The 27,021-nt window shown below is 65.4% G+C and overlaps 2 protein-coding genes and 1 long non-coding RNA gene across 10 annotated transcripts; 1 reads left to right on the top strand and 2 right to left on the bottom strand.

Annotated features, from left to right (window-relative positions):
- The first annotated feature begins 657 nt into the window (after positions 1-657).
- BIN3 (bridging integrator 3) lies at positions 658-23,686 on the top strand. 6 transcript variants are annotated; one of them, XM_052701991.1, is made up of 9 exons: positions 679-737; positions 8,747-8,795; positions 14,034-14,074; positions 14,476-14,537; positions 17,128-17,264; positions 17,432-17,472; positions 20,337-20,457; positions 21,756-21,890; positions 23,274-23,686. In XM_052701991.1, exons 1-9 carry the CDS (start codon positions 730-732, stop codon positions 23,418-23,420), a joined length of 741 nt encoding a protein of 246 aa, XP_052557951.1. In that variant the 5' UTR covers positions 679-729; the 3' UTR covers positions 23,421-23,686. The 6 variants fall into 6 exon arrangements, with proteins under 6 accessions (XP_052557954.1, XP_052557951.1, XP_052557950.1 ...); XM_052701990.1 differs by having other exon boundaries at positions 20,316-20,457; positions 23,274-23,680; XM_052701992.1 differs by lacking the exon at positions 23,274-23,686 and adding an exon at positions 23,151-23,267 and having other exon boundaries at positions 20,316-20,457.
- LOC128090045 (uncharacterized) lies at positions 14,954-15,431 on the bottom strand. Of its 3 annotated transcripts, XR_008210776.1 has the most exons (4): positions 15,312-15,349; positions 15,242-15,265; positions 15,126-15,149; positions 14,954-15,056 (listed from the first exon to the last, which is right to left on the bottom strand). It is a non-coding gene; the product is annotated as an uncharacterized LOC128090045 (long non-coding RNA). The 3 variants fall into 3 exon arrangements; XR_008210774.1 differs by lacking the exons at positions 15,242-15,265; positions 15,312-15,349 and adding an exon at positions 15,359-15,431; XR_008210775.1 differs by lacking the exons at positions 15,126-15,149; positions 15,312-15,349 and adding an exon at positions 15,359-15,431.
- Positions 23,687-24,345: 659 nt separating the features above from the next.
- On the bottom strand, positions 24,346-26,630 carry CUNH8orf58 (chromosome unknown C8orf58 homolog). The gene is made up of 4 exons (XM_052701965.1): positions 26,434-26,630; positions 24,849-25,802; positions 24,666-24,760; positions 24,346-24,594 (listed from the first exon to the last, which is right to left on the bottom strand). Exons 1-4 carry the CDS (start codon positions 26,528-26,530, stop codon positions 24,520-24,522), a joined length of 1,221 nt encoding a protein of 406 aa, XP_052557925.1. The 5' UTR covers positions 26,531-26,630; the 3' UTR covers positions 24,346-24,519.
- Between the last annotated feature and the right edge of the window lie 391 nt (positions 26,631-27,021).

Raw genomic sequence — 27,021 nt, forward strand, 5'->3', positions numbered from 1 at the left:
GGGATCACGGCAGGATGGACTTCAGGAGCTCAACCAGGGTTTGGGAGCCCATGGGATTCGGGATTTCACCGGGATGGGATTTGGGAGCCAGTTGGAACAGGATTTGGGGCTCATTGGATGGGATTTGGGGCTCCTTGGGATTTGGGGCTCAATGGGATTTGGGGCTCAATAGGTGGGATTTGGGATCTCATTGGATGGGATTTGGGGCTAAATGGGATTTGGGGCTCATTGAGATTTGGGGCTCATTGGATGGGATTTGGGGCTCATTGGGATTTGGGGCTCCTTGGGATTTGGGGCTCATTGGGATTTGGGGCTCATCGGGATTTGGGGCTCATTGGATGGGATTTGGGGCTCATTGGGATTTGGGGCTCCTTGGGATTTGGGGCTCAATGGGATTTGGGGCTCATCGGGATTTGGGGCTCATTGGATGGGATTTGGGGCTCCTTGGGCACACCGGGGCGCCCGTCACGCCATGACCCGATGCGGCTCTGGCTCCCAGCAGGACAGCGCTTGGGGTCCCGTTAGGAGGTCGCTCGGGGTCAGCAGGGCGCCGTTCAGCCGCTCCCAAAGCGCCCCGTGACGCCACGCCCGTGCCGTCAGCCGACCGCACTGCAGCCCGGCACGCCAAGGGTTAACAGCGCTCGCTCCCGGTCGTGACGTCATGAAGGGACCGGAAGGGGCGGGGCCTGGCGGCAGTACTTCCGGGAGCGGCGCGGGCCGGCGGGCACCATGAGCTGGTGAGGGCGGCGGGGCCGGGAGGGCGTTGTGCGGATCGGTCCGGAGGTGCGGGCGGGGCTGAGCCCGGAACGGGATGGTGGAGCTGGGGGCTCCGGGTCGCTTGGGGCGGGAAGGGGGCTTCGAAATGGGCTTCGAAATGGGCCTGCGGTGCTGCTGCGGCCTGAGCTGGGCGGGTGGGGGGTGGGGGTGTATGGGGAAGTGTGTGGGGGTGTGGGGTATGGGGGGGGTATTGGGGTGTATGGGGGTGTGGGGTATGGGGGGGTGGGGGGTATGGAGGGGTATTGGAGGGTGTGGGGGGTGTGGGATATAGGGTGTGTGGGGTATGGGGTGTATGGGGGTGGGGTGTATGGGGGATGTATGGGAGCTATGGGGGGTGTGGGGTGTTTGGAGGGGATGTGGTATATAGTGAGGGTGGTGTATGGGGGGCTGGGGGTGGAGTATGGGGGTGGGGAGCGTATGGGGCGATGTGGGTATGGGGGGGTGTGGGGCATGAGGTGGGAGGTGGTGGGAGTGTGAGGGGTGGGGGGTGTATGGAGGGCGCATGTGGGAGGCTGTGCAGGCAGAGACTGGGGAGTGCGGGGGGGTGGGCTGTGCGTGGTTTATGGGGTGGGGGTGGGATGTGTGGGGCGGGCAGGGTAAGGCCGTGTGGGTCAGCAGCCGTGCAGCGTGTGGGGTGGGTGGGCAGGAGTAGGGCTGACAGGGGCTGCAGATGGGTGAGATGTGGATGGGCCGTATGGGGTGGGCAGTTATAGAGCCCGGCGTGGGGCAGGTGGGTACTGAGGCTGGCGGCTGTGTGGGGTTGGCAGGCTGGGGCCGTGTGGTGCCCGCAGCTGCAGCACGGCGCGTGGAGGCCCCACATCCTCCCCTGCAGCCACACAGCAGCGACGTGGGGCCGCTCCACGGCGACGAGGCCGGGATTCCCATGGGTGCCAGCTGGGCTCGGGCCGATGCGACCCTTCGGGTTGAACCGCGCTGAGCTGCAGGTTGGCTCCTTTGGCTCTGTTGGCAGGGTTTGCCAGCAAAGCTCCGCACTGCTGTGTGCCGGCACTGCTGTGTGCCCGCCTGCCCTCGCTGCCCCTCTGCCTTGGGGAAGCCCATGCGTGTTGCTGGGCCGCATGCTGCAGCACCAGCCGTCTGCTGGCCGGCGTGCGAGGCAGCAGCCCTGCGCAGAGATCTCTTGCCGTAGAGGAACAAAAGGCAGCTGTGTGAAGGAGGGTTTGTGGCTCGCTGCGAGCTGAGGCGCCCCGCTCTTTTAGCACCAAACCCCACGTCAGTGCTGAGCGCATTGCGGCTCACGCGTCAGCGCGGGGCCTCGGGCCCTGCAGGCTTCAGCTGTGTGCGAGGGACACAATGGCGCTCAGTGCAGCCTCAATGGTTGGCCCCCAGCCTCGCCGATTCCCGCCCCGATGAATCGCCCCATTGACGTGGGGCCGGGCCGCGGGGTTCCGTGACGCGGCGGATGCTGCACCGCGGCTCTGCCTGCTGCCCTGTGGACGTCAGAGGGGAAAGCGCCCGGCGTGGGCGCTGTGTGCGGAGGGCGAGCTCTGCTCCCCTTGGCAGCGGGGGCTGTTTGCTTTGTGCGCGTGCCTCAGCCCCATGGGGGCGTCGCGGCCCTCAGCTGCGCCCTTTGGGGTCGGCCGTGGGGCTGGAGCTGCGTCCTCAGCTCAACCTCACGCGTGATGTGACGAGGGATCTCCGCTTCCTTCCGTCGTCTCCCTGACCACGAACCCCCAACCCGCTGCCCTTTCCAGCACAGCTGGCTCAGTTCTGCCCGTCCTCCCCTCCACCCCAAACTATTTGGGAGAGCAAGGCCGCGTCTCTACGGCTCCCAGCTGATGGCTCCCTTCTGCAGGCCGGTGTCTGCCCCCACGTTGTGCCTTAATTCTCTGCTTTCCCTCCTCCTGTCCAGACGGATCCTGGCGTTGCGCCCCCTGCTCAGCTGGGAGAAGCTTCCTCCCGTTGCACAAAGGGCTGCCGCCGCTGCAGGAGCTGTGAGGCTGCAGGCGGATCGAAGCCCCGACTCCTGCGCTGCGCGGCTCTGCCGTATGGGCTGTGCTGTCAGAGCAGGACTCGGCCTGTTTTGAGGCAGCCTGCGCGGCCAGCTGTCGGTTCTCTGAAGCCCGGTGGCTTCCTGCAGATCTGCGGGGCTGCGGGTGCCCTCAGAGCTCTGCCCACCCCCCGCGAGGAGCTGAGCTGCTCAGAAATGAAATCGTGGCTTCCGTCGCAGCGAGCGTCTCGCTCGTGGCAATCTGAAGGGTTGTTTGAGGTTCTTGGAACCACATGAGACCAAATGCTTTGCAGCTCATCAACAGACTCCCGAATTCCTCCTCTTTTGGCTCCCGACTGTAGGGAAGGGGCTGTGAGCAGTGTGACAGCTCGGGATGCGAGCGCGGCGGCACCGCTGCAACAGCTGCTGTTTACTGGGAGAGAAAACACGCGAAGCAAATGTTGGTGGGGAGGCAGCACGAAGCACGGCTCTGATCGCCGCGCCGCACTGCTGGGCTGCTGGCAGAACCCTGACCTGGCTGCTGGCTGCTGAGCTGCAGGCGGGGGCTCAGAGAGCGCTGAGGGTGGGGGGTCCGTGGGGGGGAGGCGGCGGAGCTGCGTGGTGAGCAGGGCTTCGTTCTCACACCTCTGTCAGCCGCGAGCCGGAGAGACACGGCCGTGTTCTCCCAAATAGTTTGGGGTGGGGGGGAGGAGGGGTGGAGTGGGGCCGGCTGCCCTGGGGAGGGCGGCGGGTTGGGTTGGGGGGTCGTGGCAGGGAAGCGCTGGGGTCGGGAGCGGCGAGGTGTGCTGGGGTGGCAGCATGAGAGCAGCTGAGAGCTGTGCTGGGTGCTGGGCTGCGCCGTGGCCTCGGGCCTGCTGTGCTCAGTGCTCAATGGCCTGTGCTCCCGTGGGCCTCGGTCGGCGGTTCGTGGTCACCGACTCGTGGCTCCGTACGATCGGCGGCTCGTGGTCCTTCTGTGGTCAGTGGGCTTTGGTCAATGGCTTGGGGTCCCTTTGTGGCCAGCGGGCCTCGGTCGGTGGTTCAGGGTCCCTCCATGGTCCCTGACTCGTGGTTCCCATACGATCAGCGGCTCGTGGTCCTTCCACAACCAGCGGACTTTGCTCGGTGTTTCGTGGTTCTCCCGTGGGCTCTGGTCAATGGCTCGCGGTCCCTCCGTGGCCACAGGGCCCTGCTCAGCCGCTCGCTGTCCTTCCACAGCAGGGCTCGTGCTCCCCGTGCTCCCTGGCCTTGCTGTGTGCCTCGCGCTCCCTCCGCAGCCAGCAGTCAACGGCCCGCGCTCCATCCCCGCTCCACCCAACGCTCCCCTCCTGCCCAGCTCCCCGGAGGCTGGCTGGGATTCCAGGTCTCGGTGGTGATGGTGGTCGATGGTTGGACCTGATGACCTCAGAGATCTTTTCCAGCCTTCGCAGCTCCGATGGGACGAAGCCGTCGGGTGCCGGCGCTGGGCGGAAGCGCGGCGGTGGGGATTTCTTAATTATTATTTTTTCCATCTCCTTTGTGCAGGTAGCAAAAAAGCAGCGTTAGAGCTGAGCCCACAACCGCGTTTCACAACCGTGCTTAAAATGGATATTTCTGTAGCATAGTCAGGGCCTAAAACAGCCTTGCAGAATGCTGCTCACCCACGCGCCTGGCGTGAGTAATTTGCTTTTGATGGGTGAGTAAAACATCGGTATTTTTTTTCCACGCTCATCTCGGATCGGGTGGGAGAGCGGCTCGTGCCGGGAGCCGGGATCAGCTGGGAGCAGGGCTGCGTGGACAGCAGTGCTGAGCCCAGCCAGCAGCGCCCCGCCAGCCCCCAGCCGCCTCCCCGTGCTGCAGGCCGGCCGTTCCCCATCGCTTTGCAGGGCCGTAAGGCGGCCAGCTGTGGGGTCCCGGCCCCCCAACCCGCTCCCTCCCACGCTGCGGGGCCCCAGGCCTGCGCCCAGCACCCAGCTGCTCCGCCACCGGCTTTTTGCGATGCCTTGGAATCGTTTTTTTTCCCCCCTTTTTTTTTTTGGCTTCTCGGCGCTGCGTTTGGAGCCGTTGCTATGAGTTGAGCTGCGAGGAGGGGGGTGGGGGGGAGCGGGGTGGGATGGTGCATGCGGTTGCCATGGACACGGTGTAGCAGCAGTGCGCCCGGAGGGATGGAGCGACGGATCCCGGCGGTGTTGGTGGCTTTGTCACCCGCACGGGGCTGGAATTCCCCGCTCCGAGGGCACCCGGTGCTGCGAGCTTCAGCTCTGGGGCTCCTCGTGGGCTTTGGTTGGGGTTTGGGCTCCGCTGGTGTTTGTGGAGCGCTGTGCGGTGGGGTGGCTGCGAGCTCCTCCTGCTCCCCGTCCTCCTCGGCCAAAGCTCGCTGTGCTCTGGGCACGGTGACAACCCGGGGTGCTGCCCCGTGCTCCCCGCAGGGTTCTGTGGGCGCAGCGCTGTTGGGGCAGAGCTTTGCTGGGGGAGCAGAGGGCTGAGCCCCCCGTGGACGCGCCGTGGGATGGAGGCAAAAGGAGCGCTGCCCCGTGAGGGATCGCGGCTGACGCTGCGCTGCCTCTGCGCCACGTTCCCGGGGGGTGCAGCAGCGTGGGAGCTCCGTTCCGTCTCCGTTTCCCCACAGACCCCGCGGAGCTGCACCCCTCTGCCCACGAGGCTCATTTGCAGCTCCCCGATGCGTCCCGGGGGGGGGGAACTGAGATCCTTTGGTGCTCAGCCCTGGGTGCCTGGAGAAGCCGAGTGAAAGTATGGCCTGGCTGGGGAAACTTCAGAGGGAGCGAAGCGCAGCTTCTCCCACCTTCCCCTCCCTGGGGTCGCTGCTCAGCCCTCAGCAGAAGCTCGCAGGGTTCTCTCCACCCACACTTCTTTCCCTGCTTTCAGCCCTTCCCACCCTGCTCAGAGCTCTGCCCCGGCCCCACAGCAACCCCTCAACCCCGCAGCAGCCCCCCAACCCCACAGCAGCCCTCAAACACACAGCAGCCCCCCAACCCCACAGCAGCCCCCAACCCCCGCAGCAGCCCCTGACCCCCACAGCAGCCCCTCAACCCCCACAGCAGCCCCCCAACCCCACAGCAGCCCCCCAACCCCCACAGCAGCCCTCAAACACACAGCAGCCCCCCAACCCCACAGCAGCCCCCAACCCCCGCAGCAGCCCCTGACCCCCACAGCAGCCCCTCAACCCCCACAGCAGCCCTCAACCCCACAGCAGCCCCTCGACCCCAGAGCAGCCCCCCAACCCCACAGCAGCCCCTCGACCCCAGAGCAGCCCCCAACCCCCACAGCAGCCCCTCGACTCCACAGCAGCCCCCCAACCCCACAGCAGCCCCTCAACCCCACAGCAGCCCCCCAACCCCACAGCAACCCCCAACCCCACAGCAGCCCCTCAACCCCCACAGCAGCCCCCCAACCCCACAGCAGCCCTCAACCCCACAGCAGCCCCTCGACCCCAGAGCAGCCCCCCAACCCCACAGCAGCCCCTCGACCCCAGAGCAGCCCCCAACCCCCACAGCAGCCCCTCGACTCCACAGCAGCCCCCCAACCCCACAGCAGCCCCTCAACCCCACAGCAGCCCCCCAACCCCACAGCAACCCCCAACCCCACAGCAGCCCCCCAACCCCACAGCAACCCCCAACCCCACAGCAGCCCCTCGACCCCACAGCAGCCCCTGACCCCCACAGCAGCCCCCAACCCCCACAGCAGCCCCCAACCCCCACAGCAGCCCCCCAACCCCACAGCAGCCCCCAACCCCACAGCAGCCCCCCAACCCCACAGCAACCCCCAACCCCACAGCAGCCCCCCAACCCCACAGCAGCCCCCCAACCCCACAGCAGCCCGCAGTGCTGGGCTGGCTCAGCGCGCTCTTCAGGAACGTGGTTTCAAAGCTTTTCACACCCCAAACAACGGCCCTGTTGCTCTCTGGCTCAGCAGAAACGAGAAAGCAAAGAGAGGGGGGAAAAAAGGAAGAAAAAAGGCCCCAGTTCTGCTTTGCCCTCTTGAGGCGCCTCCTCTCACCCCGACCCCCCTCCACGCCTGGTCCCTGGGGCTCTGCTCTCTGCCCCCCCTGTGATGCTCTGCTCCCTGCGCTGCCGTTCCTTTCCTGCTTTTTTTGCTTTTTCTTTCTGCAGATCTGTATTCAGAAAGCAAAAAGAGTTGGCAGCAACCGGGAAGATTGTCTGCAATCAGAGCAACAACAACAGCAGCAGCCACCCAAAAAACAACCCCGAGCGAACAGCCGTGGCTTTGCGCAGGGCTGCGTGCAGCAGGTCGCACCAGGCAGACAATGAGCAGCACGGCGCTGATGGAGGCGTTCGCTGCTCCGCGCTCCCGGGGCTCTGCTGCCTTGCTTTTGTTCTGGAGGAGAGCAGGGAGGGTTTGGGAGCCCCCAGCACAGAGCGCAGGGACCCCCGGCCCTGAGCTGCTCGCGGCGCTGCCCCCAGCCGCCTCCTCCTCCTCCCCGTGGCTGCAGCTGGGCTGAGCTCCATCACTTCGCAGGATCACAGACTCACAGGGGTCAGAAGGGCCTGCAGAGGTCGTGGAGTCCAGCCCTCCTGCCAGAGCAGGATCCCTGCGCCAGGTCCTTACAGCTTAAGTGCATTAATTGCTGTTTAATTGCGCTTTGCCCCGGACGCAGCCTGCAGGGCCGGGTGTGGGGGGTCTCCAGCCCCACATCATGACCTCTCTCTCCCTCCCCCAGCCCCACATCATGACCTCTCTCCCCTTCCTCCCAGCCCCACATCATGACCTCTCTCTCCTTCCTCCCAGCCCCACATCATGACCTCTCTCTCCTTCCCCCCGCTTGCAGCTCGCACTTTTGGCCTCAGTTGTGCCTTTTTCTCCCCGCTTGTGCCGTGCCACCCTTTGCCCACCCGCGGCTCGCAGTGCCCCATCCTGGCACATCCTGATGCACAGCACACGCCGTGGGGCAGCAGGGCACCTCGGCTGCGTTTATATTTGACCCCGCGCAGGAAAACATAGAGAAAAATCCGTGTTTTTTCTCTCCTTTTTGGCGCTCGTTTCCTGTAAGGCACCGCGCGGCCGGGCCGTAATGACACAGCGCAGAGCGTTGGTTTCTAAAGGAGGGCGGATTGACGGGGCTGCAGAGGGCTGACAGCCCAAAATGACATCGGCTGAAGGGGAGGACGATAAACAGGAAGCGGTGCCCAAAGCGTGCACTTATCGCGGTGACTCAGGTCGGCGCCCCGGCTTCGTTACCGGCGGCTTTAATTACACCGTTGGTTTGGAAACGGTGCCGGAGCTCCGCTGGGCGGAGGCGGCGAGGGCCGGGGTCGGCGGGCGGCCTCGTGCCGCGCCGTGCGCTGAGCTGGGGGCGCCTTCCTGCAGGCGGGGCGGCGCGGGGCGGCGGAGCAGCGCGGCTTCGGGCGGCAGCGAGGACGGCGGCGGCTCGGGGCTGCGGCGCAGCGCTGGGTTCGGGGCGGCTGGGCTGCGAGGCGCTGGCTGCCCTGTGGCGGGGCTGACCTTTGTTGCTGTGCGGGAGGCTCTGGGCGAGCGGCTGGGATGGAGCGTCGCCTCCGGGGCTCAGTGAACAGCCGGAGGATCCCGCTTTTCTTCTTGCTTATCGGTGGAATAAAAACCCGGCGGATCTCAGGGCTGTAAGGAGCTGGCAGGGCTGCCCCGAGTGATTCCTGGGTGCTCCTCACCTGGGAGCGAACTCGCAATGGGAACCGTGCGGGTGACCCAGATTTCAGCGGGGATCTGGGCTGCGGTGCTGGCAGGTGCGGCAGCTCGCATCGCTCCTGCTTTTAATGCCCTCCTGCTGAATCCTTACCGGCTTTGCTCCCGGTGTTGGGACGCAGCCCGCTCTGCAGCTGCGGGTTGAGCAGCACCCAGTGCCTTTGTTCCTGTGGCAGGAGGGCAGGGTGCCGCCTGGGGGGCTGGGGGCTCAGTGGGTGCCGCGCCGTGCTGGGGGTCCCCACCCCACATCCCCACCCCACATCGACCCCCGCTCCCCCCATGGATGCTTTCGCTGCGTCGCCTCTTGCTCACACTTTCCTCCCCTCTCCCTTCTCTCTTTCCCAGGATCCCGTTCAAGATCGGGCAGCCCAAGAAACAGATTGTACCCAAGACAGTGAGTAAAGCAATTCCCCGTTTTTAGCCGCAGCCTCTGATCATGTGGCTGTGAGTCAGGGCGGCACTTTGGCTCGCCCCACTTCACGAGGAGGCGGCGGGGAGCGAGCGGGACCTGCAGCCCTGCAGCGCTGCGTTCCTCGAGCCACGGAGCCCCGCGTGCAGGGAGCGCTGCTCCAGCCCGGCCGCTGCCCAGGCAGGGGCTGGGATGGCTCTCCTTGGAGGCAGAGACGTGGCCTGCCTTCCTTCCCTCCTTCCTTCCCTCCTTCCTTCCCTCCTTCCTTCCCTCCTTCCTTCCTTCCCTCGCTCAGCGGTGGCTTGTTTGTTCATCCTCGCTGAGCAGATGGAGGAGGAGGAGTGGTTCGGAGCGCTGAATATAACTGTTTCCAAAGAAAGGCTCATAAGCTGAGATGCTCAGTGCTCGGGCGTGAATTAATTTGTGCTGTGCAGCATTTGCTTTAGAAGCAAATTAAAGCAGCGTTTTGTCTTGCCGTGGCTCCCATCCCCGGTGCTGCCTCCTGCAGCTGCCTGCGGTGCTTCCCCTTCTGCAGACGCTCCTTGCCTTCGTCCTGCACGCCTCACCCCGAGCACCGGCCCGCCTTCCTCCTCCAAAGTGAGCGCTTGGCCGCTGGCCCCAAGCTGCCAGTGCAGAACCGGGCAGCAGGGATGGAGCGGCCCCATCACGTCCCTCCATGGCGTTCCTGCATCTCCCAGCCCTTGGCAACAGGTGGGCAGCACCGCGATGCTGCGACGGGCCGAAGAACCGCGGCAGTTTGTCCCCATTTATTTCTGCTTTCCAGCAGCCCCCAGGACTCGGAGATTTGCCTCCTGTTCTTCGCAGTGCCTGCTGCCAGAACTGCCTGCCCTGGGAGCCGCCTCCATCCCACCCGGCCCCACATTTGGCTCAATTTTGCTTTTTGTCCTGCTGGTTTCGCCCTCTCCTGCTGGGGGTTGGGCTGGGGCAGCACAGCAGGCCCCACACTGTGCACGAAGCCATGGGAGCCGTGGGGATGGGGGCAGAGGCAGCTGGCAGGCGCTGCACACACAGACACACACACACACACAGACATACAGACACACAGACACACACACACACACAGACACACACACACACACACACACACACTGTGTTACATGGAACAGCTCTCCGCATCCCGCAGCAGAGCTTCATTCTGCGCTGCCATTCCCAGGCCTGTCCCCATCCGCCCTTCCTTCCCTACAGAAGAGGAGTTGGGTCAGTTGGCTGCCGACCTCTGGGCGCTGGGGAGGTTAAAAAGGAAAGGCATTTGCTGGAGCTGCCCCGCTGTGGCTCACGGTGCGGTTTGTAACCGGAGCGCAGCGCTGTGCCAGGAGGCTGAGCTCCCCGCAGCGCCTTTTGCTGCTCTCCAGTTAACATTTTTCCTGGGCCGGCTGCAGTTGCGAGGCGCTGCGCTGAGGCTGCAGGGGGATTCGTCGCAGCTCCCCGTGGCTTCTGAGGCTCTGCAGCAGGGCAGCGTGTCGGCCCTAAGGGAAGGGAACCCCAGCGCGGAGCATCGCCCGGTCAGCCGGGGTGAAGCTGCCGCCCCCCAGACGGCCGCTGCTCCGTTTGCACCTTAACCTGGGCAAATCCTCTTGCAGACGGCGTAATCTCTCCCCTCCTCTCCCCTGCCGGGAGCAGCTGGCGCCAGCTGGGGGGGCTTCGTGCCGGGGGTGCAGCCCTTGGAACTAATGCCCGCTGATGGGACTTAACCCTGCTCGAATCCCTCCGTGCCCAACGCTTCCTGCTCAAACCCCGTGCGCAGATGAAGCCTCTTATGGCAGAGATGCTCCCCGGGGCCGAGCAGAGGTGATGCGGGAAGCAGAGCCGTGCTTATCCTCAGCTCCAGCGCTCGGTGAAGTTCACCGGCGTCCCCTCGAGGCCGTGCGGCGCTCCTGGCCAGGGCTGGGTGACCCGAGATGGGCAGGAGGTGCCACGTGTCCCCGTGGGGCTCCGAGCCGCACAGCACCGGCCGGCTCCCACCTGTTGGGATGGGGAACGGGAGCGCAGCCCCTCATTGCCCCGGCTTCCAGCCTGCCCTCCCTTGGCTCACGGGAGCTGTGCTGCTCTGCTGACCTGGGCGAGTCGGCCTGGCGGGCCGGGGGCCGTGGGCTCATCCAGCAGCCCTGTGCTCCCCGGGTCGGGCAGAGCAGCGGGATTCCGTCCACCCCGCTGTTTCCATTGGGCTCCAGCAGAGCGCTGGAAATCTGCGAGTAACGACGGAGGAAATGGCGCAGAAGTTGTGGGGTGAAATTGGGGCAGGCGAGTCAAATCCTTTCAGCATTTTCACGCTCTGCGGTGGGACGCAGCGTGGGCTGGAGGGGCTCCTCGGTGCCCTGCACAGCTGCTGGCTGGGGAAACGCCATGCGGCCCCAAACCGTGCGCGGCTCAGGGCTCCGTGGGCGCCGCGTGGCTGAGCATCCAGCCGTGGCAGCTCCATGGATGCCAGCCGTCCGGTTCGTCACCTTGGTGTCCTTTCCGACCCCGATGGTCCCCTGGGCTGCGCTGCTGGCTGGTCGGTGGTCTTGGAGGTCCCTGCGGACCGTGATGTCCTTGCTTCTCCCTTGCCCACCCTTTCCTTTGGTCGTGGCACAGCGCGGTTCCCCCGCACGGCAGAGTTTGGCCTGATTACACGGCTCTGCTCCTGGGAGAGGAGGAAGAGTCCCTTCCTGCTTTTTCCCAGCGCCCGTGAGAAGCTCAGCCCATCAGAATGTGCAGGAACCGGCGCGTCCTCCTCTAGGAAGGGAATTTCACCTCGGGGAGCGAGGAGCCCCAGCGCAGCCCCTTATTTCCATCTCTTTGAAGGGCAGCCTTTGGTTTCACTGCAGGGCAGTGATGGCGATGCTGCCCTGCGAGCACCGGGCTGCTGGCGGCGGAGGGAACGGGGTTGGCCAACAGAAATACGTGGCTGAGAAAGGAGAGCACCATTTCCTTAGGAGAACTCGGCCTCCTTGATGTGGGTTTATTAAGAAGCGCCGTCCTGCATGAAGCAGCACGGATGCCCTGAACGAGAGGCGCCCGCTGCGGGAGCGGGTTGGATTCTGAGTGTGCAGGGGCTGTTGGCACTGCTGGGAACTTCCCTTGGGACGTGGCGGCTTTGTCGCCTGTGCTCCTGCTCCTCTTTGCTCTCAAGGAGCACAGGTTCAGAATCCTATCGCAGCCTTCGCCCTCGGTCCTGGCGACGTTGAGGATTGCCACCGCGCCGTGCCAAATGTGCCTTGCAGGACGTGCTTGGCCCGATCGCTGCTCGTCCTCCTCGCCATCCCCCTGCCCTCCCACCCATGGGTGCTGCAGGGCCGGCTCCTCTCCGGGCCCCATCCGTGCGGCCGGGAATAGAGCTGAGTGGGAGGCGGCTGCTGCTGTGGGCGTGAAAAAGAAGAGCAGGCTGTGGGCAGCTGTCTGCAGACGTGGCACGGAGTCAGGGCGGGCAGCTGGGCGCTGCGCTGTCACCTCGTGCCATGGCAGGGCGCAGGGACGTGTTGTCCCCTCGGAGATGGGAGGGGTGGCGGGGTCACCTCCCTCGGAGGTGCTCAGAACAGCGGGGCTGCGGTTCTGGGCATGGGGGGGGGGGGGTTGGGTGGGATGTGGCTTCTTGGTGGTCCTTCTTGGGCCTCCGTGGTTCCGGGGGCAGGGGGCGCGTTGGGGTTGGACTGGGTGATCTGGGCCGTTCTTTTTGAGCTCTGTGGTTCTGTGGGTGCGGTGGGGAGGTGGGGGCTGGAGCCGGTGATGTTGGTGGTCTGTTCCAACCCCGGTGGCTCTGTGGCACGGTGGGGGTGGGCTGGGGTTGCACCTCAGTGGACTTTTCCACCCTCCGTGGTTCTGTGGGCACGGTGGGACGGGTCGGGGTTGGGGTTCTCGATGATCCCCTGCACCCTTCGTGGTTCCTTTGTGGTTGGGGTTGGATTTGGGCATCTTGGCAGCTTTCCGACCTCCGTCATCCTGCGCCGGGGGCAGCGTTGGAGTTTTTCCTCTCGAGGGCTGCAGAAGTTTCCCTGCCCTTCCATTGGGCGCCGCTGCCTCGCGTTCCTCGCCCCGCGCAGCAGGAAGCCAACGGCAGGAGGGAAGGGGCTGCAAAGCCCTGCAGGCCGCTGCGTTTTGGAGGCGGCGTTTTGGAGGAGCCGAGCGGAGCCAGCAGGACCCTCCCTGCTCTGCAGCTCCCTGCCAGGACCCGCCGCCCTCCGAAGGACACCGCTGCGAGTCAACGCCGACCCTTGGGTGTTCGCATCCCAAACAATTCACACATCAGACGTATAAATAGAGCGCGGCACTCGGCGGTTATTTTTGCAGCCATAGAAACACAGGGTGCTGCTTCCCCGGCTGCTGCCGAGTTGACCTCCAGGCTCCGGCAGCTGCGTGGCTCCGTCTGCCCCCACGCCGCTCCGTCCCTGTGCTCCAGTGACCATTTTTAGCAGTGCAAAGGGCAGCCGGAGCTCGGCGGAGCTTTTTCATCCCTGTGCATCCCTGGGATGGTGGGAGCCGATGGTGCCGGCAGCTGTCTGCAAGCAGCGCCGCGCTGGGGCTGCGCCAAACCCTGCGGCTCCTGACCCCACTGCGAGGCCCGAGCTGCGCCAGACCCACAGCGCCGTGGGGTCCCCGATGCTCCCAGCCCTGCGGGCGCTGAGCACCTCTCAGCCCATGGCACTGTGGGCATCCGGCGATCGCGGCCCCCTGGTTCTGGGGGGGAGCTGGGGGAGCGCGCAGCAGTGGAGCAGAGGAAGGGGGGCTGCTGAGCTCCGTGTTGGAGCGTTGCTCCGCCAGCTGCAGCCTGGAAGGCGCCGGCCTGTGGGGTTTCGTGCGCTGAGCCCAGGTCTGAGAGCCGAGCTCCGCACGCAGGTTGGGCTCCTGGCAGCTCAGCACCAAGCGGCCCAGCTTTGGTCCCATGACAACAACGAGGCACAGATTTTCTCTTGGCCCGGTCAGCTGAAATCCATTCGCTTATTCGGTCGACGAGGTGTGGAACGAATGTTTTAAATGTGCATTAAAACGGGCAGCGCGGAAGGAAAGGCTCCTCCAAATCTCTCCTCTGCCAGATGCAAACAGGGGGGAGCTGGCGGTGCTGCGGTGGGGGACAGGCAGGGCTGGGGGGCTGCAGCTGCAGCGTGGCGTGGAGCTGCTTTGGGGGCGCAGGAGGGGCAGCTGTGGGCTCCCTTTGCCGCTGTGGGGCAGACAGAGCGCTGCCCTCCGCCCCACAGCGCAGCTGATTTCTGTCTCTTCTTTCTGCAGGTGGAGAGAGACTTTGAGAGGGAATATGGGAAGCTGCAGCAGTGAGTACTGGCCGTGGGGCCGGGTCGGGAGCGGTGGCGCGGCTCTGCTGGGCCCCTTGGCTGCCCCCATAACCCTGGAGCTCCTGAGGGCCGCGTGCTTCCGCTGGGCTGAGCTTTGGGGACCGGGAGCAAACGTCCCCCACATCTCAGAGCATCGCGGTGCAGCTCAGCACTCTGAGCATTGCTGCAGTGGGGGAAGGAGCGCCTGGAGTCCCTGTTTGTGGGCAGGATTTGGGGGCTGTTGAATAAGGGAGCACCGAAGTGCAGGGCTGAGAGCCGTGGAGCAGCAGGGCCGGCAGCTCTGTGCTTGCAGAGCCGCTCTGGGTGGTTTTGTCTCAGCAGCGCACAAAGGTTTGTTGCTTTCCAAGATTCAGACTTCGCCTCCTTCTCCCATCTTTCAGGCTGGAAGAGCAGACCAAAAAGCTTCAGAAGGACATGAAGAAAAGCACAGACGCAGATTTGGGTACGTGAGCGCGGGAGGCGCAGGCTGCACTTGGCCACGGGGGGACGCAAGGGATCGGCGGCAGCGCTGCGCAGCAACCGCGGCTCCCGGCTGCGTGGTGCCGGGGCGGCCAGGCTGTGAGCGGAGCTCCCCGGGCAGCTCAGCGCCGGCTGCGCCCTGCTGAGGGCAGCGCTCACTGCTGCGCCCTCGGCTGCCGGAAGGGAAGAGCGGCGCCGAGCGGGGAGCGGAGCAGCAGGAGCCCCGCCGGGCTGCAGCCGCCCTTTGAGGGACGCAGGGCGCCGTCGGGGATCGCGGGTCAGATTTTCCTCGCTCAGGATTCCCCTCCCATGCGGTGGGCGTTGTTTGCACGGAGCGTTTCGAGCCCCAGAGGAGCTGTGGGAGGACTTTTCTTTTTCCGTTCCGTTCCGTGGCAGAGTCACAAACGAGCCGCGGCCAAACGACGGCTGATTTCTCACTTAAAGGCGCAAAGCGGGGCTGCGGGGCAGGAGGGCAAACCTGGTGCAGGGCAGGAGGGCAAACCTGGTGCAGGGAGGAGGGCAAACCTGGTGCAGGGAGGAGGGCAAACCTGGTGCAGGGAGGAGGGCAAACCTGGTGCAGGGCAGGAGGGCAAACCTGGTGCAGGGAGGAGGGCAAACCTGGTGCAGGGAGGAGGGCAAACCTGGTGCAGGGAGGAGGGCAAACCTGGTGCAGGGAGGAGGGCAAACCTGGTGCAGGGCAGGAGGGCAAACCTGGTGCAGGGAGGAGGGCAAACCTGGTGCAGGGAGGAGGGCAAACCTGGTGCAGGGCAGGAGGGCAAACCTGGTGCAGGGAGGAGGGCAAACCCGGCTCAGGCCCTGGGTGCCTGGGTTCCTCCCGCACTGCAGCTCTGCCCTGCGCCGCGGATCCTCAGCTCTGAGCCCTGCTGTAGCTGCACGCCACCTTCACTGCTGAGCCTTTAACCCCTCGGTTTGTGATCTTAGGAGATCATAAACCCCAGCACTGGGGCTCTGGATCGGGTTGCTCCTCCCAGAGCTGCTCCATTGCTCCCAGCAGACATCGGCCTCAGCAGACAGCGAGCGGCTCTGCTCACAGCCTTTTTGCTTTCTTCCTTTCTGCGCACCGACCGCAGCCTTTCCATTCCCGTTTTCCATTCACTGCCGTAGTTGTTTTGCTGATCTTTGTAGCAGTTGTGTCAGAGGGGTTTAATTTTCCATCCGAGGCCAACTGCAGGGCTGGGAAGGCAGACGGGAGGCAGGAGGAGCCCGTGGAGCACCCAGCTCCGTCTTCCCCAAGTTCCAGTGGGCTCCAGGGGCAGAAGCAGCTCCCTGGGGGCAGCTTTCATCCACCCGTGTGCATTGAGGAGGGCTGAGCGCTCCAGGCCTGCTGCTCCGCTGCTCCCAGCAGCACGGAACCCCGCAGGCAGACGCCGTCCGCACGGAGGCGCAGAGATGCGACGGGCTGCGATTGCCCTCGTTGGGACGGAGCTGCGGGAGCCCGGCGGCGGCGCTCTGTGCTCTGCGGGGAGGAGGCGGGACGAGGAGCCGCCTGCACTGATTGCTTGAGAGCCGCGGTGCTGCGAGGGCTGCTGCGCTGCCTGGAGCCCAGCGTGGAAGCGGCGCGGACGCGGCTCAGATCCAACGCGGGAGGAGGGATGGGGTCCCCTGCAGCGTCCTTGGGGAGGCCGTGGCGGAGCCCCTGGGTGTTGTGCCGTCACCCCTGCCGTGATACACGGCTCCGTGCTGCTAAAGGTGTCACAGAGCCGTGAGGGCGGCACGGAGCGCTGGAAGCGCCCTCATTCGGGGCCAGGAAGGAATGACGACCCCCTGTGCCACCCCGCCATGTCTGCGGCTGTGCTGTGCCCCGAGATCCAGGCGGCTGGGAGGGAGCGCCGGGAGCCCGGCTCCAACCCCAACCCCAACCCCCCCCGTGCTGCCGGGCCGCGTCTCTCACTGTCCCCATGTGTCTCACTGTCCCCCTATCTCTCACTGTCCCCATGTCACTCACTGTCCCCCTATCTCTCACTGTCCCCCTGTCTCTCACTGTCCCCCTGTCACTCACTGTCCCCCTATCACTCACTGTCCCCATGTCTCTCACTGTCCCCATGTCTCTCACTGTCCCCATGTGTCTCACTGTCCCCCCATCTCTCACTGTCCCCATGTGTCTCACTGTCCCCCTATCTCTCACTGTCCCCCATCTCTCACTGTCCCCCTATCTCTCACTGTCCCCCCATCACTCACTGTCCCCCTATCACTCACTGTCCCCCTATCTCTCACTGTCCCCCTATCACTCACTGTCCCCATGTCTCTCACTGTCCCCATGTCTCTCACTGTCCCCCTATCTCTCACTGTCCCCCCATCACTCACTGTCCCCCCATCACTCACTGTCCCCCTATCTCTCACTGTCCCCCTATCACTCACTGTCCCCATGTCTCTCACTGTCCCCCTATCTCTCACTGTCCCCCCATCTCTCACTGTCCCCCTATCACTCACTGTCCCCATGTCACTCACTGTCCCCCCATCTCTCACTGTCCCCCTATCTCTCACTGTCCCCCATCACTCACTGTCCCCCTGTCTCACTGCCCCCTGTTCCTCTGCTCTCCCCGCTCCCGCAGCCATGTCCAAAGCAGCAGTAAAGATCTCCTCCGACCTGCTGTCCAACCCGCTGTGTGAGCAGGACGCCGCCTTCCTGGAGGTGGTCACCGCCTTTGACACGGCCATGAGGAGGATGGATTCCTTCAACCAGGAGAAGGTGAGCGCGGCGTTGGCTGCGGCCGCGGCGTCGCCGTCCCAGGGCTCTTCCCACACCGGCGTCCCTTCGCCCGGCTCTGCGGACGGCGGCCCGTCCTGAGCCCCCGGGGCTTTGGGGGGCGCTGGGGACGCTGGAAGGGCTGCAGGTGAGCGCTGTGCTCCCAACAGGTGAACCAGATCCAGAAGACGGTGATGGAGCCCTTGAAAAAGTGAGTGCTGGGGCCGCGTTCGTCAGCGCCGCCCTCGTTAGGGGGCACGGGGCGCTCGGGGTCTGGCGGTGACCCTGGGGAGGGGACCTGGGGGGCGACCTGTGGGGGGGCCTGGGGGCAGCTTCATGCAGCGGGACGGGGGGGCAAACGGCGGAGATGGGGGTGCTGGGCTGCGAGCCCGTGGAGGAGGACCTGGCAACCGTGCGCCGCTGCTGGGAAGGCGGGGATGCGGCCGGGAGAAGGGAGCCGAAAGGGAAGGCGAGGAGCCGGCAGGCGGCGCTGCGAACGGCCGCGGGTTGCGCTGCGGGGCCTCGGTCCGCGGGGTTCCGGCGGTGGTTTTGCCTTCAAGTTTGCGCTCAAATGTGGGAGCGAAAGCGGTGGCGCTGCGGGGCTGCGGCGTTTGTGTGCTGCCAGCGGGGCCTCAGCCCTGGGGGGGGGAAAAGGGACGGGAGGAACGAAAAGCAAAGGCAGAGCGGAGCTGGGAGCCGAGCTGCTGGTGTCGCATGGAACGCGCGGACCTCGCCTCCAGCGCTGTGCGGAGCCGGCAGGAGCGTTTGTGCGCTGAGCTCCGCGGGTTCCGGCCAACGGAGGGGGGAACCGCGGGCCCGCAGCGCGGCTCGGGTTGGCAGGGAGCCGCGGGGCCGTGGAGCCCCGAGCGGCGGCAGGAGGCGGCGCGGAGCCGGGAGCCGACAGCTTTCGGCCTCTGCGGATGAGCGGCCGGAGCTGCGCCGCTGCTGCTGCACGGAGCCGCGTTGGTGCAGCGACGCACGGCGTCTGCGCTGCAGCTCTGCCCCACAGCGTGCAGAGCCCCCGGCTTCTGCGGCGGCCGCAGCCGCACCGAACCCTGCAGCAGCCGCTGCTTCGGAGCCGCGGAGCAGAGCGGCTGTTAATGACGTTAATTAGCGCTGATGCGGGATCCCGGCGCGCTGTGCGGGCGCTGAGGGTCGGGGCTGCGGGTGGGGAGCAGCGCGGGGAGGAGGCCGTGGGTTGGGGGGCCGCGATGCTCTTTGCTCTGCAGCTCCCACTTGCAGCTCCGTCGCACCGCGGCTCTTTGCTCCCCGCTCTCCCGTTTCGCCGCTCTTTGGAGCCGCTTCCAGCCCTCCTGGGCTCGCGGTGCCGCCGGGCCGTTGCTGGAGCCGCTTCGCACCCCGTCGGTTCTGCCGCCACCCGGAGCCGCTGCCGTTTCCAGCCGTGCCCCCAGCGCTGCCCCGGCGCCCCGTGCCCTCGGTCGGCCGCCACTCGCGCCCCGCAGGATCCCCGTCCCCGGACGCCTCCGCGCAGCCCAGCGCTGAGCTCCCCCCCCCCCCCCCGGCAGCGGCCCTCCTTTCCTTTTCCTCATCCCCTCCATCTCCCCTCACCTGCCCCCCTTAAGCTTTAATCCCCTCTCAGCAGCGCTGCCTAAAAAGTGACGAGGAGCGGCCCGGCTTACGGCCCAAAGCTGCTTTATGGCCGCCGTCATGCGCTGCGCTGCTGCTGCCCCCTTGTGCAAAGGCCGCCAGCCGTGGGGCTGTGCTACGGGGCTGTGCTGCCATGGGGCTGTGCTATAGGGCCATATTGCTATAGGGCCATATTGCTATAGGGCCATATTGCTATAGGGCTGTGTTGCTGTAGGGCCATATTGCTATAGGGCCATATTGCTATAGGGCCATATTGCTGTAGGGCCATATTGCTATGGGGCTGTATTGCTGTGGGGCCATATTGCTATAGGGCCATATTGCTGTAGGGCCATATTGCTGTGGGGCTGTATTGCTGTAGGGCCATATTGCTATGGGGCTGTATTGCTATAGGGCCATATTGCTATAGGGCTGTATTGCTGTGGGGCCATATTGCTATAGGGCCATATTGCTATAGGGCTGTATTGCTATAGGGCCATATTGCTATAGGGCTGTATTGCTGTAGGGCCATATTGCTATGGGGCTGTATTGCTGTAGGGCCATATTGCTATAGGGCCATATTGCTATAGGGCCATATTGCTATAGGGCTGTGTTGCTGTAGGGCCATATTGCTATAGGGCCATATTGCTATAGGGCCATATTGCTGTAGGGCCATATTGCTATGGGGCTGTATTGCTGTGGGGCCATATTGCTATAGGGCCATATTGCTGTAGGGCCATATTGCTGTGGGGCTGTATTGCTGTAGGGCCATATTGCTATGGGGCTGTATTGCTATAGGGCCATATTGCTATAGGGCTGTATTGCTGTGGGGCCATATTGCTATAGGGCCATATTGCTATAGGGCTGTATTGCTATAGGGCCATATTGCTATAGGGCTGTATTGCTGTAGGGCCATATTGCTATGGGGCTGTATTGCTGTAGGGCCATATTGCTATAGGGCCATATTGCTATAGGGCCATATTGCTGTAGGGCCATATTGCTATAGGGCTGTATTGCTGTAGGGCCCTATTGCTATAGGGCTGTATTGCTGTAGGGCCATATTGCTATAGGGCCATATTGCTATAGGGCTGTATTGCTGTAGGGCCCTATTGCTATAGGGCTGTGTTGCTGTAGGGCCATATTGCTATAGGGCCATATTGCTATAGGGCTGTATTGCTGTAGGGCCATATTGCTATAGGGCTGTATTGCTGTGGGGCCATATTGCTGTGGGGCTGTGCTGCCATGGGGCTGTGCTATAGGGCCATATTGCTCTAGGGCTGTATTGCTGTAGGGCCATATTGCTGTGGGGCCCTATTGCTGTGGGGCTGTGCTGCCATGAGGTTCTGCTGCCTTGGGGCCATGTTTCAGGGCCGTGCTTTATGGGGTAGCGCTGCTATGGGGCCGTGCTGCCGTGGGGCCGCGGGGCTGCGGGTCGGGGCGGCCGCGTGAGGCAGCGCTGCGCCCCCCCAGGTTCAGCAGCGTCTTCCCCAGCCTCAACATGGCGGTGAAGCGGCGCGAGCAGAGCCTGCAGGAATACCGGCGTCTGCAGGCCAGGGTGGAGAAGTACGAGGAGAAGGAGAGGAGCGGGCCGGCAGTGGCCAAACTGCACCAGGTGGGGGCGCTGTGGGAGTCGGCGTTATGGGGTCACCGTGGGGGTCAGCGTTATGGGGTCGTTATTATGGGGTCGCTATGGGGGTCAGTGTTATGGGGTCGTTGTTATGGGGTCGCTATGGGGGTCAGTGTTATGGGGTCACCATGGGGGTCAGCGTTATGGGGTCGTTGTTATGGGGTCACCATGGGGGTCAGCGTTATGGGGTCGTTGTTATGGGGTCACCATGGGGGTCAGCGTTATGGGGTCGTTATTATGGGGTCGCTATGGGGGTCAGTGTTATGGGGTTGTTGTTATGGGGTCGCTATGGGGGTCAGTGTTATGGGGTCGTTGTTATGGGGTCGCTATGGGGGTCAGTGTTATGGGGTCGTTGTTATGGGGTCGCTATGGGGGTCAGTGTTATGGGGTCGTTGTTATGGGGTCGCTATGGGGGTCAGTGTTATGGGGTCGTTGTTATGGGGTCGCTATGGGGGTCAGCGTTATGGGGTCGTTGTTATGGGGTCGCTATGGGGGTCAGTGTTATGGGGTTGTTGTTATGGGGTCGCTATGGGGGTCAGTGTTATGGGGTCGTTGTTATGGGGTCGCTATGGGGGTCAGTGTTATGGGGTCGTTGTTATGGGGTCGCTATGGGGGTCAGTGTTATGGGGTCGTTGTTATGGGGTCGCTATGGGGGTCAGCGTTATGGGGTCGTTGTTATGGGGTCGCTATGGGGGTCAGTGTTATGGGGTTGTTGTTATGGGGTCGCTATGGGGGTCAGTGTTATGGGGTCGGCGTTATGGGGTCACCGTGGGGGTCAGTGTTATGGGGTCGTTGTTATGGGGTCGCTATGGGGGTCAGTGTTATGGGGTTGTTGTTATGGGGTCGCTATGGGGGTCAGTGTTATGGGGTCGTTGTTATGGGGTCGCTATGGGGGTCAGTGTTATGGGGTCGTTGTTATAGGGTCACCATGGGGGTCAGCGTTATGGGGTCGTTGTTATGGGGTCGCTATGGGGGTCAGTGTTATGGGGTCGTTGTTATGGGGTCACCATGGGGGTCAGTGTTATGGGGTCGTTGTTATGGGGTCACCGTGGGGGTCAGTGTTATGGGGTCGTTGTTATGGGGTCGCTATGGGGGGGACATTATTGTGGGGTCATTATGGGGGGGTCAATGTGGGGATTGTGGGGCACAGATGTGGGGTTGGAGGCACAGATGTGGGGTTGTGGGGCAGTTGCTGCCCACGTCCCTCACTGCCCGCCGCCGGGGGTCCCATTGCTGTGCTGTGGGGTCACTGTGCGTCCCCCAGCCCCCCATTTCCCCCACAGGCCCGGGAGGAGCTGCGCCCGGTGAAGGAGGATTTTGAAGCCAAGAACCGGCAGCTGCTGGAGGAGATGCCCAAATTCTACAGCAGCCGCATCGATTACTTCAAACCCAGCTTCGAGGCGCTGCTCCGGGCACAGGTGGGACCCACAGCCCACAGCCCCACATCCCACAGCCCCACATCCCACAGCCCCGCATCCCACAGCCCCACATCCCACAGCCCCGCATCCCACAGCCCCACAGCCCCACAGCCCCACATCCCACAGCCCCACATCCCACAGCCCCACAGCCCCACATCCCACAGCCCCACAGCCCCACATCCCACAGCCCCACATCCCACAGCCCCGCATCCCACAGCCCCACAGCCCCACATCCCACAGCCCCACATCCCACAGCCCCGCATCCCACAGCCCCGCATCCCACAGCCCCACAGCCCCACATCCCACAGCCCCACATCCCACAGCCCCGCATCCCACAGCCCCACATCCCACAGCCCCACAGCCCCACATCCCACAGCCCCACATCCCACAGCCCCGCATCCCACAGCCCCACATCCCACAGCCCCGCATCCCACAGCCCTGCATCCCACAGCCCCACATCCCACATCCCACAGCCCCACATCCCACAGCCCCACAGCCCCACATCCCACAGCCCCACATCCCACAGCCCCACATCCCACAGCCCCACATCCCACATCCCACAGCCCCGCATCCCACAGCCCCGCATCCCACAGCCCCACATCCCACAGCCCCACAGCCCCGCATCCCACAGCCCCACATCCCACATCCCACAGCCCCGCATCCCACAGCCCCGCATCCTACAGCCCCACATCCCACAGCCCCACATCCCACAGCCCCACATCCCACAGCCCCGCATCCCACAGCCCCACAGCCCACAGCCCCGCATCCCACAGCGCCGCATCCCACAGCCCCACATCCTACAGCCCCACATCCCACAGCCCCACAGCCCCGCATCCCACAGCCCCACATCCCACAGCCCCACAGCCCCACATCCTACAGCCCCACATCCCACAGCCCCACAGCCCCGCATCCCACAGCCCCACATCCCACAACCCCACAGCCCACAGCCCCACATCCCACGTTCCCAGGCGCTGCCAGGCGCCGCTGTGTTGCTGCTTTGGGGTCTCACTTTGGGGTCGTGCTGCTCTCGGCGCAGACCCAGCCCGCGTCCCTTCCCGTCTCCCATCTCCTCCTGTGATTCGCTGCATCCTTTGGGGCCGACCCCACATCTCTGGGGCCCGGTGAGCATCCTGTGGGGTATCGTCTCCCCATGGGGCCGGGCAGCAGCTCCAGCTCTGTCCCAGCCCCGCTGCCATCCCCACGCTGTTAATTGGCCGTATTAATTAGTGAGTTATTAGAGCCTCCCCCTTCTGCCCACAGGGTGGCGCTGTGGAGGGCAGTGCTGCCTGTCCCTCTGCCCCATAGAGCACAGCGCCGTTCTGGGGCCAGCAGCGCCCCATAGAGCACAGCGCCGTTCTGGGGCCAGCGGTGCCGTTCCCACAGGTCGTGTTCTACTCAGAGATGAGGACCATTTTCGGGGACCTGACGGCGCAGATCGGCCGCCCGGCGCTGAGCGATGAGCAGCGGGAGCGCGAGAACGAGGGCCGCCTGGGGGAGCTGCGGGCGCTCAGCATCGTGGCTGATGACTGAGAGCCGGGGGGCAGCGCTGCGCCCCATCAACACTGCGCCCCACACACGCTGTGCCCCACAGAGGGTGGATGTGGGGCTGCAGCTTTGCCCTCCTGCAGAGGTTCCTCCTGGGGGTTGGGGGGCTGCAGGGTGGGCTGTGAGCCCCCCGTCCCCAAGTGCCCCCCTACGATCTGCCCCCCAGGTGCCTCCCCCCGTGACCGGTGCCTCTACATCTGTGCCCCCCTCCCCCATGCAGTGCCCCATAGCCGCCCTCCTTGGCCCCCCATCAATAAATAACGGGGGGGGGGGGGTGGAGAGGGGGGCAGTGACTCGATGACCCCCAACCCAGCTCCAATGCAGAGCCTCAGCCCCCTCTCCCCCCCCCTCCCGTGCCCCCTCGGGCTCCTTCTGACTCCCGCTGTCTCTTCGGAGCTCACGGGGGTCCCTGGGATCGCGCCCCCCCCCCAGGTGCGCATCATCGCCTGATTGACCGAGATGGCGTTTATTAACGAAGGCTGTTAATGAAACCGAGCGGCGGGGCGCTGAGCGGCTGCTGCCCCCTGCTGGCACCGCGCGGAACTGCAGGGGGCACCGCTGTGATCAGCGCCCCCCCCCCCCCCCCCCCCCCCCCCTTGGGGCGTCTGACGGGGGGAAAGGGTGGAAATGTGCGTAAAAGGATGGGAAATTGGGCAAAAAAGGCTTGGAGGCGTTTATTGGGGGATTGGGGTTGGGATCAGGGTTGGGGGGGGTGGGGATGGAGTTGGGGGTTGGGGGTCAGGGGGAGGGTGGTGCGGTTAGGGTCAGAGTTGGGGGTCAAGGTTGGGAGGGTCAGGATTGGGGTTAAGGTCAGGGTTGTGGGGTTGAGGGTTCGGGGGAGCGTTGGGGGGTCGGGGTCAAGGTTGGGGTCGGGGTTGCGGGGTCGGGATTAGGGCTAAGGTCTGGGTTGGGGGTCAGGGTTGGGGTCAGGGTGATGGGGTGAGGGCTGGGGTTAAGGGCTGGGTTGGAGGGTCGAGGTTAGGGGTCAGGGTCGGGGGTCAGGCTGAGCCGCAACGCAGCGTGGATCTGTGATGCTGCCCGGCCCCACGCCGTGTGGGGCGCCGCGCTGTGGGGCGGCCGTGGGTCAGCGACCCCGCAGCGAGCGCCGGGTGAGGCGGGTGAGCAGCACCTTCACCCGACCCCAATGCGAACGGCCGCCCTGTGGGGAGAGACTGCCGTCAGTGGGGCGGGGGGAACCCGCTGCCCCCAAGGTGTGCGCGCCCCACAAACCTTGTGGGGTGCCGGGGGGGCATCGGTGGGCTCCAGGAGGCTGGGGGAGCTGATCGAGTGCCCCCACTGCGCCCTGCGCCGGGCCGGGCTGTGCGCTGCGGGGGGAGACGACGGTGGGGCGGAGCGGAGGCAATGGGGACGGGACCCCCGGCAATGGGGCGCCCCCCCTCCCCGTTCACCCACCTGCCGCGTGGCTGTCGGAACACGAACGCGTCCGGAACGGCTCCGCTCTGCCCGTCCCCAAACCCCCACCTCCGTCGCTTGGGGGTCGCGGTGGGGCGCGCAGAGATCCGGGACCCCCGCCGCCCCGCTGCCGGAGCTGCCGGTTGTCCTCCTGCAGCCGCGCCAGGCGCTCCAGCGTCCGGCAGAGCAGCTCCAGGTACCGCAGCCCCTGAGCCGGCGGCACCGCGCCGGGGGGGGCGGCGACCCCGGTGTCGCAGCTCCTGGGATCCCCGTCGCCGCGAGCTTTAGGGCCCCCGGTGCCGCCTTCCTTGAGGCCCCCGACGCGGCGCTCCTGGGGGACCCCGTCCTGATGCCCCTTGGGGCCGCCGTCGCCACGCGGCTGGCAGAACTGGCAGAGCCCCGAGCCGCGGGCTTTGGGGTCCCCAGCGGCACAGGGTTTGGGGACCCCGCAGCCGCGCTCCTTGGGGACCCAAACGCCGGAGGTTTGGGGGACCCCAACGCCGCGATCTTTGGGGACCCAAACGCCGTGGTCTGTAGGGACCTCGAAGGCGCAGTTTTTGGGGGCGCCGTCGCCTTTCTCCTCGGGAACCCCGGCGCCGCGCTCCTTGGCTCCCGATCGGCTCCCGATGCCGCGGGCTTTGGGATCCCCGCAGTCTTTGGGGTCTCCGCCGCCGACGCTGCGCCATCGCTGCCTGCGGATGCGGCTGCGGGGCTCCCGGGGGGGGTCGGCGCCGCGTCCCCTTTGGGGTCTCCCGGCCGCGTCCCCACAGACGCCGCTCCCGGCCCCCCCCGCGCTTCGGGCCGGGCTTTCGGTGCCGCCCGTCTCCAGGCCGGAGTCCCCAGGTTCGGATTTACCGGGGGGGGCGGCGGGGCTCCAGCGGGGGTCGTCGTGAAGCCGTCGGTAAACGCTGCGGGGGGGGGGCGGCGTGCAGCCCTGCGCCTCGCGGGGGGCATCTGTGGGGCGGGACGGGGGGGGGCGCGTGGGGCCCGGTGCCACCCTATGGGGCTCCAGTGACCCCATGCGGGGGCTGCGGGTGGCTCTGTGCAGCCGGGTGACCTCATGTGGGGTCTCTGGGTGGCAGCAAAGAGGGTCGCCAGGAGCCGCCACACCAGGTCCCCGGTGACGTGATGGGGTCCCGGGTGGCGCTACATGGGGTCTCCATACAGGGGTCTCTGGTGCCACCACGTGGGGTCCCCAGGTGACAGCATTTAGGGTCTGATGGCACCATGCGGGGTCCCCAGGCGACACCACACAGAGTCTCCTGCTGGCTCTGCGTAGGCTCTCCGGGTGGCTCTATATGGGGTCTCCAGGTGACATTATATAGGGTCCCAGCTGCCACCATACAAGGCCTCTGGGTGGCTCCACATGGGGTCTATGGGTGGCACATATGGGGTCCCCGTGTGCCACCATGTAGGGCCCCCAGGTTCTATAGGGTCCCCACGTGGCCCCACCCCACAACCACCGCCTCCCATCGCCCCCCAATCTGTGGGGCTGCACCTCTCAGGACCCCCCCCCCCCCGCAACATCGCACGGCGCCCCTCCATGGGGCGGCCCTACAGCCGCCCCCCCGCCCCCCACACTCACAGCAGCTGAATCTCCTCTTCCAGACGCCGCCGTTCGCACCCCACATCTCCGGCTGCGCCCTACAGCCGCCCCATCCCCTGCAGCCGCCCCATCCCATCCCCTGCGGCCCCGCAGCGCCGTCGCCCGACTGGTTCCCGACTGGTTCCCGACTGCGTGTGGGAGGGGAGGAGGGCCGCTATGGGGCGGCGGCAGCCGTGGGGTTTGGGGGCGGGGAGGGGTTTTGGGGTGGGGGGGGGAAGCGGTTCTAAGGGACAAAGGGCGCTTTGAGGGCGCGAATGCCAGCAATGCGGCGCCCACCGGAGCTGCGCCCACAGCGCGACGGGGGGGAGCAGAAAACCCCACGGAATTGGGGGGGGAGGGGGGGCCGCTTCCCAATGCAAACCTGCAGGGTTGGGGGAGGGAGGGGGAGCAGCCAGAAAACCCCACAGGTTGGGGGCACGGGGGTCTGAGCCACAAAAAACCCCACAGACTGGGGGGCCGGGGGCTCCCGGCCAGGAAAAATCCCATTCATTGGGGTGGGATGGGGGTCCCTCCCCACAAAAGCCCCACAGATCGAAGGGGGACGGTTCCTTTTCTGTAAAGGCCCCA

Source organism: Tympanuchus pallidicinctus, unplaced genomic scaffold (genome assembly GCF_026119805.1).
Source record: "Tympanuchus pallidicinctus isolate F22 unplaced genomic scaffold, pur_lepc_1.0 scaffold42, whole genome shotgun sequence".
In the NCBI taxonomy this organism is placed as follows: Eukaryota; Metazoa; Chordata; class Aves; order Galliformes; family Phasianidae; genus Tympanuchus; species Tympanuchus pallidicinctus.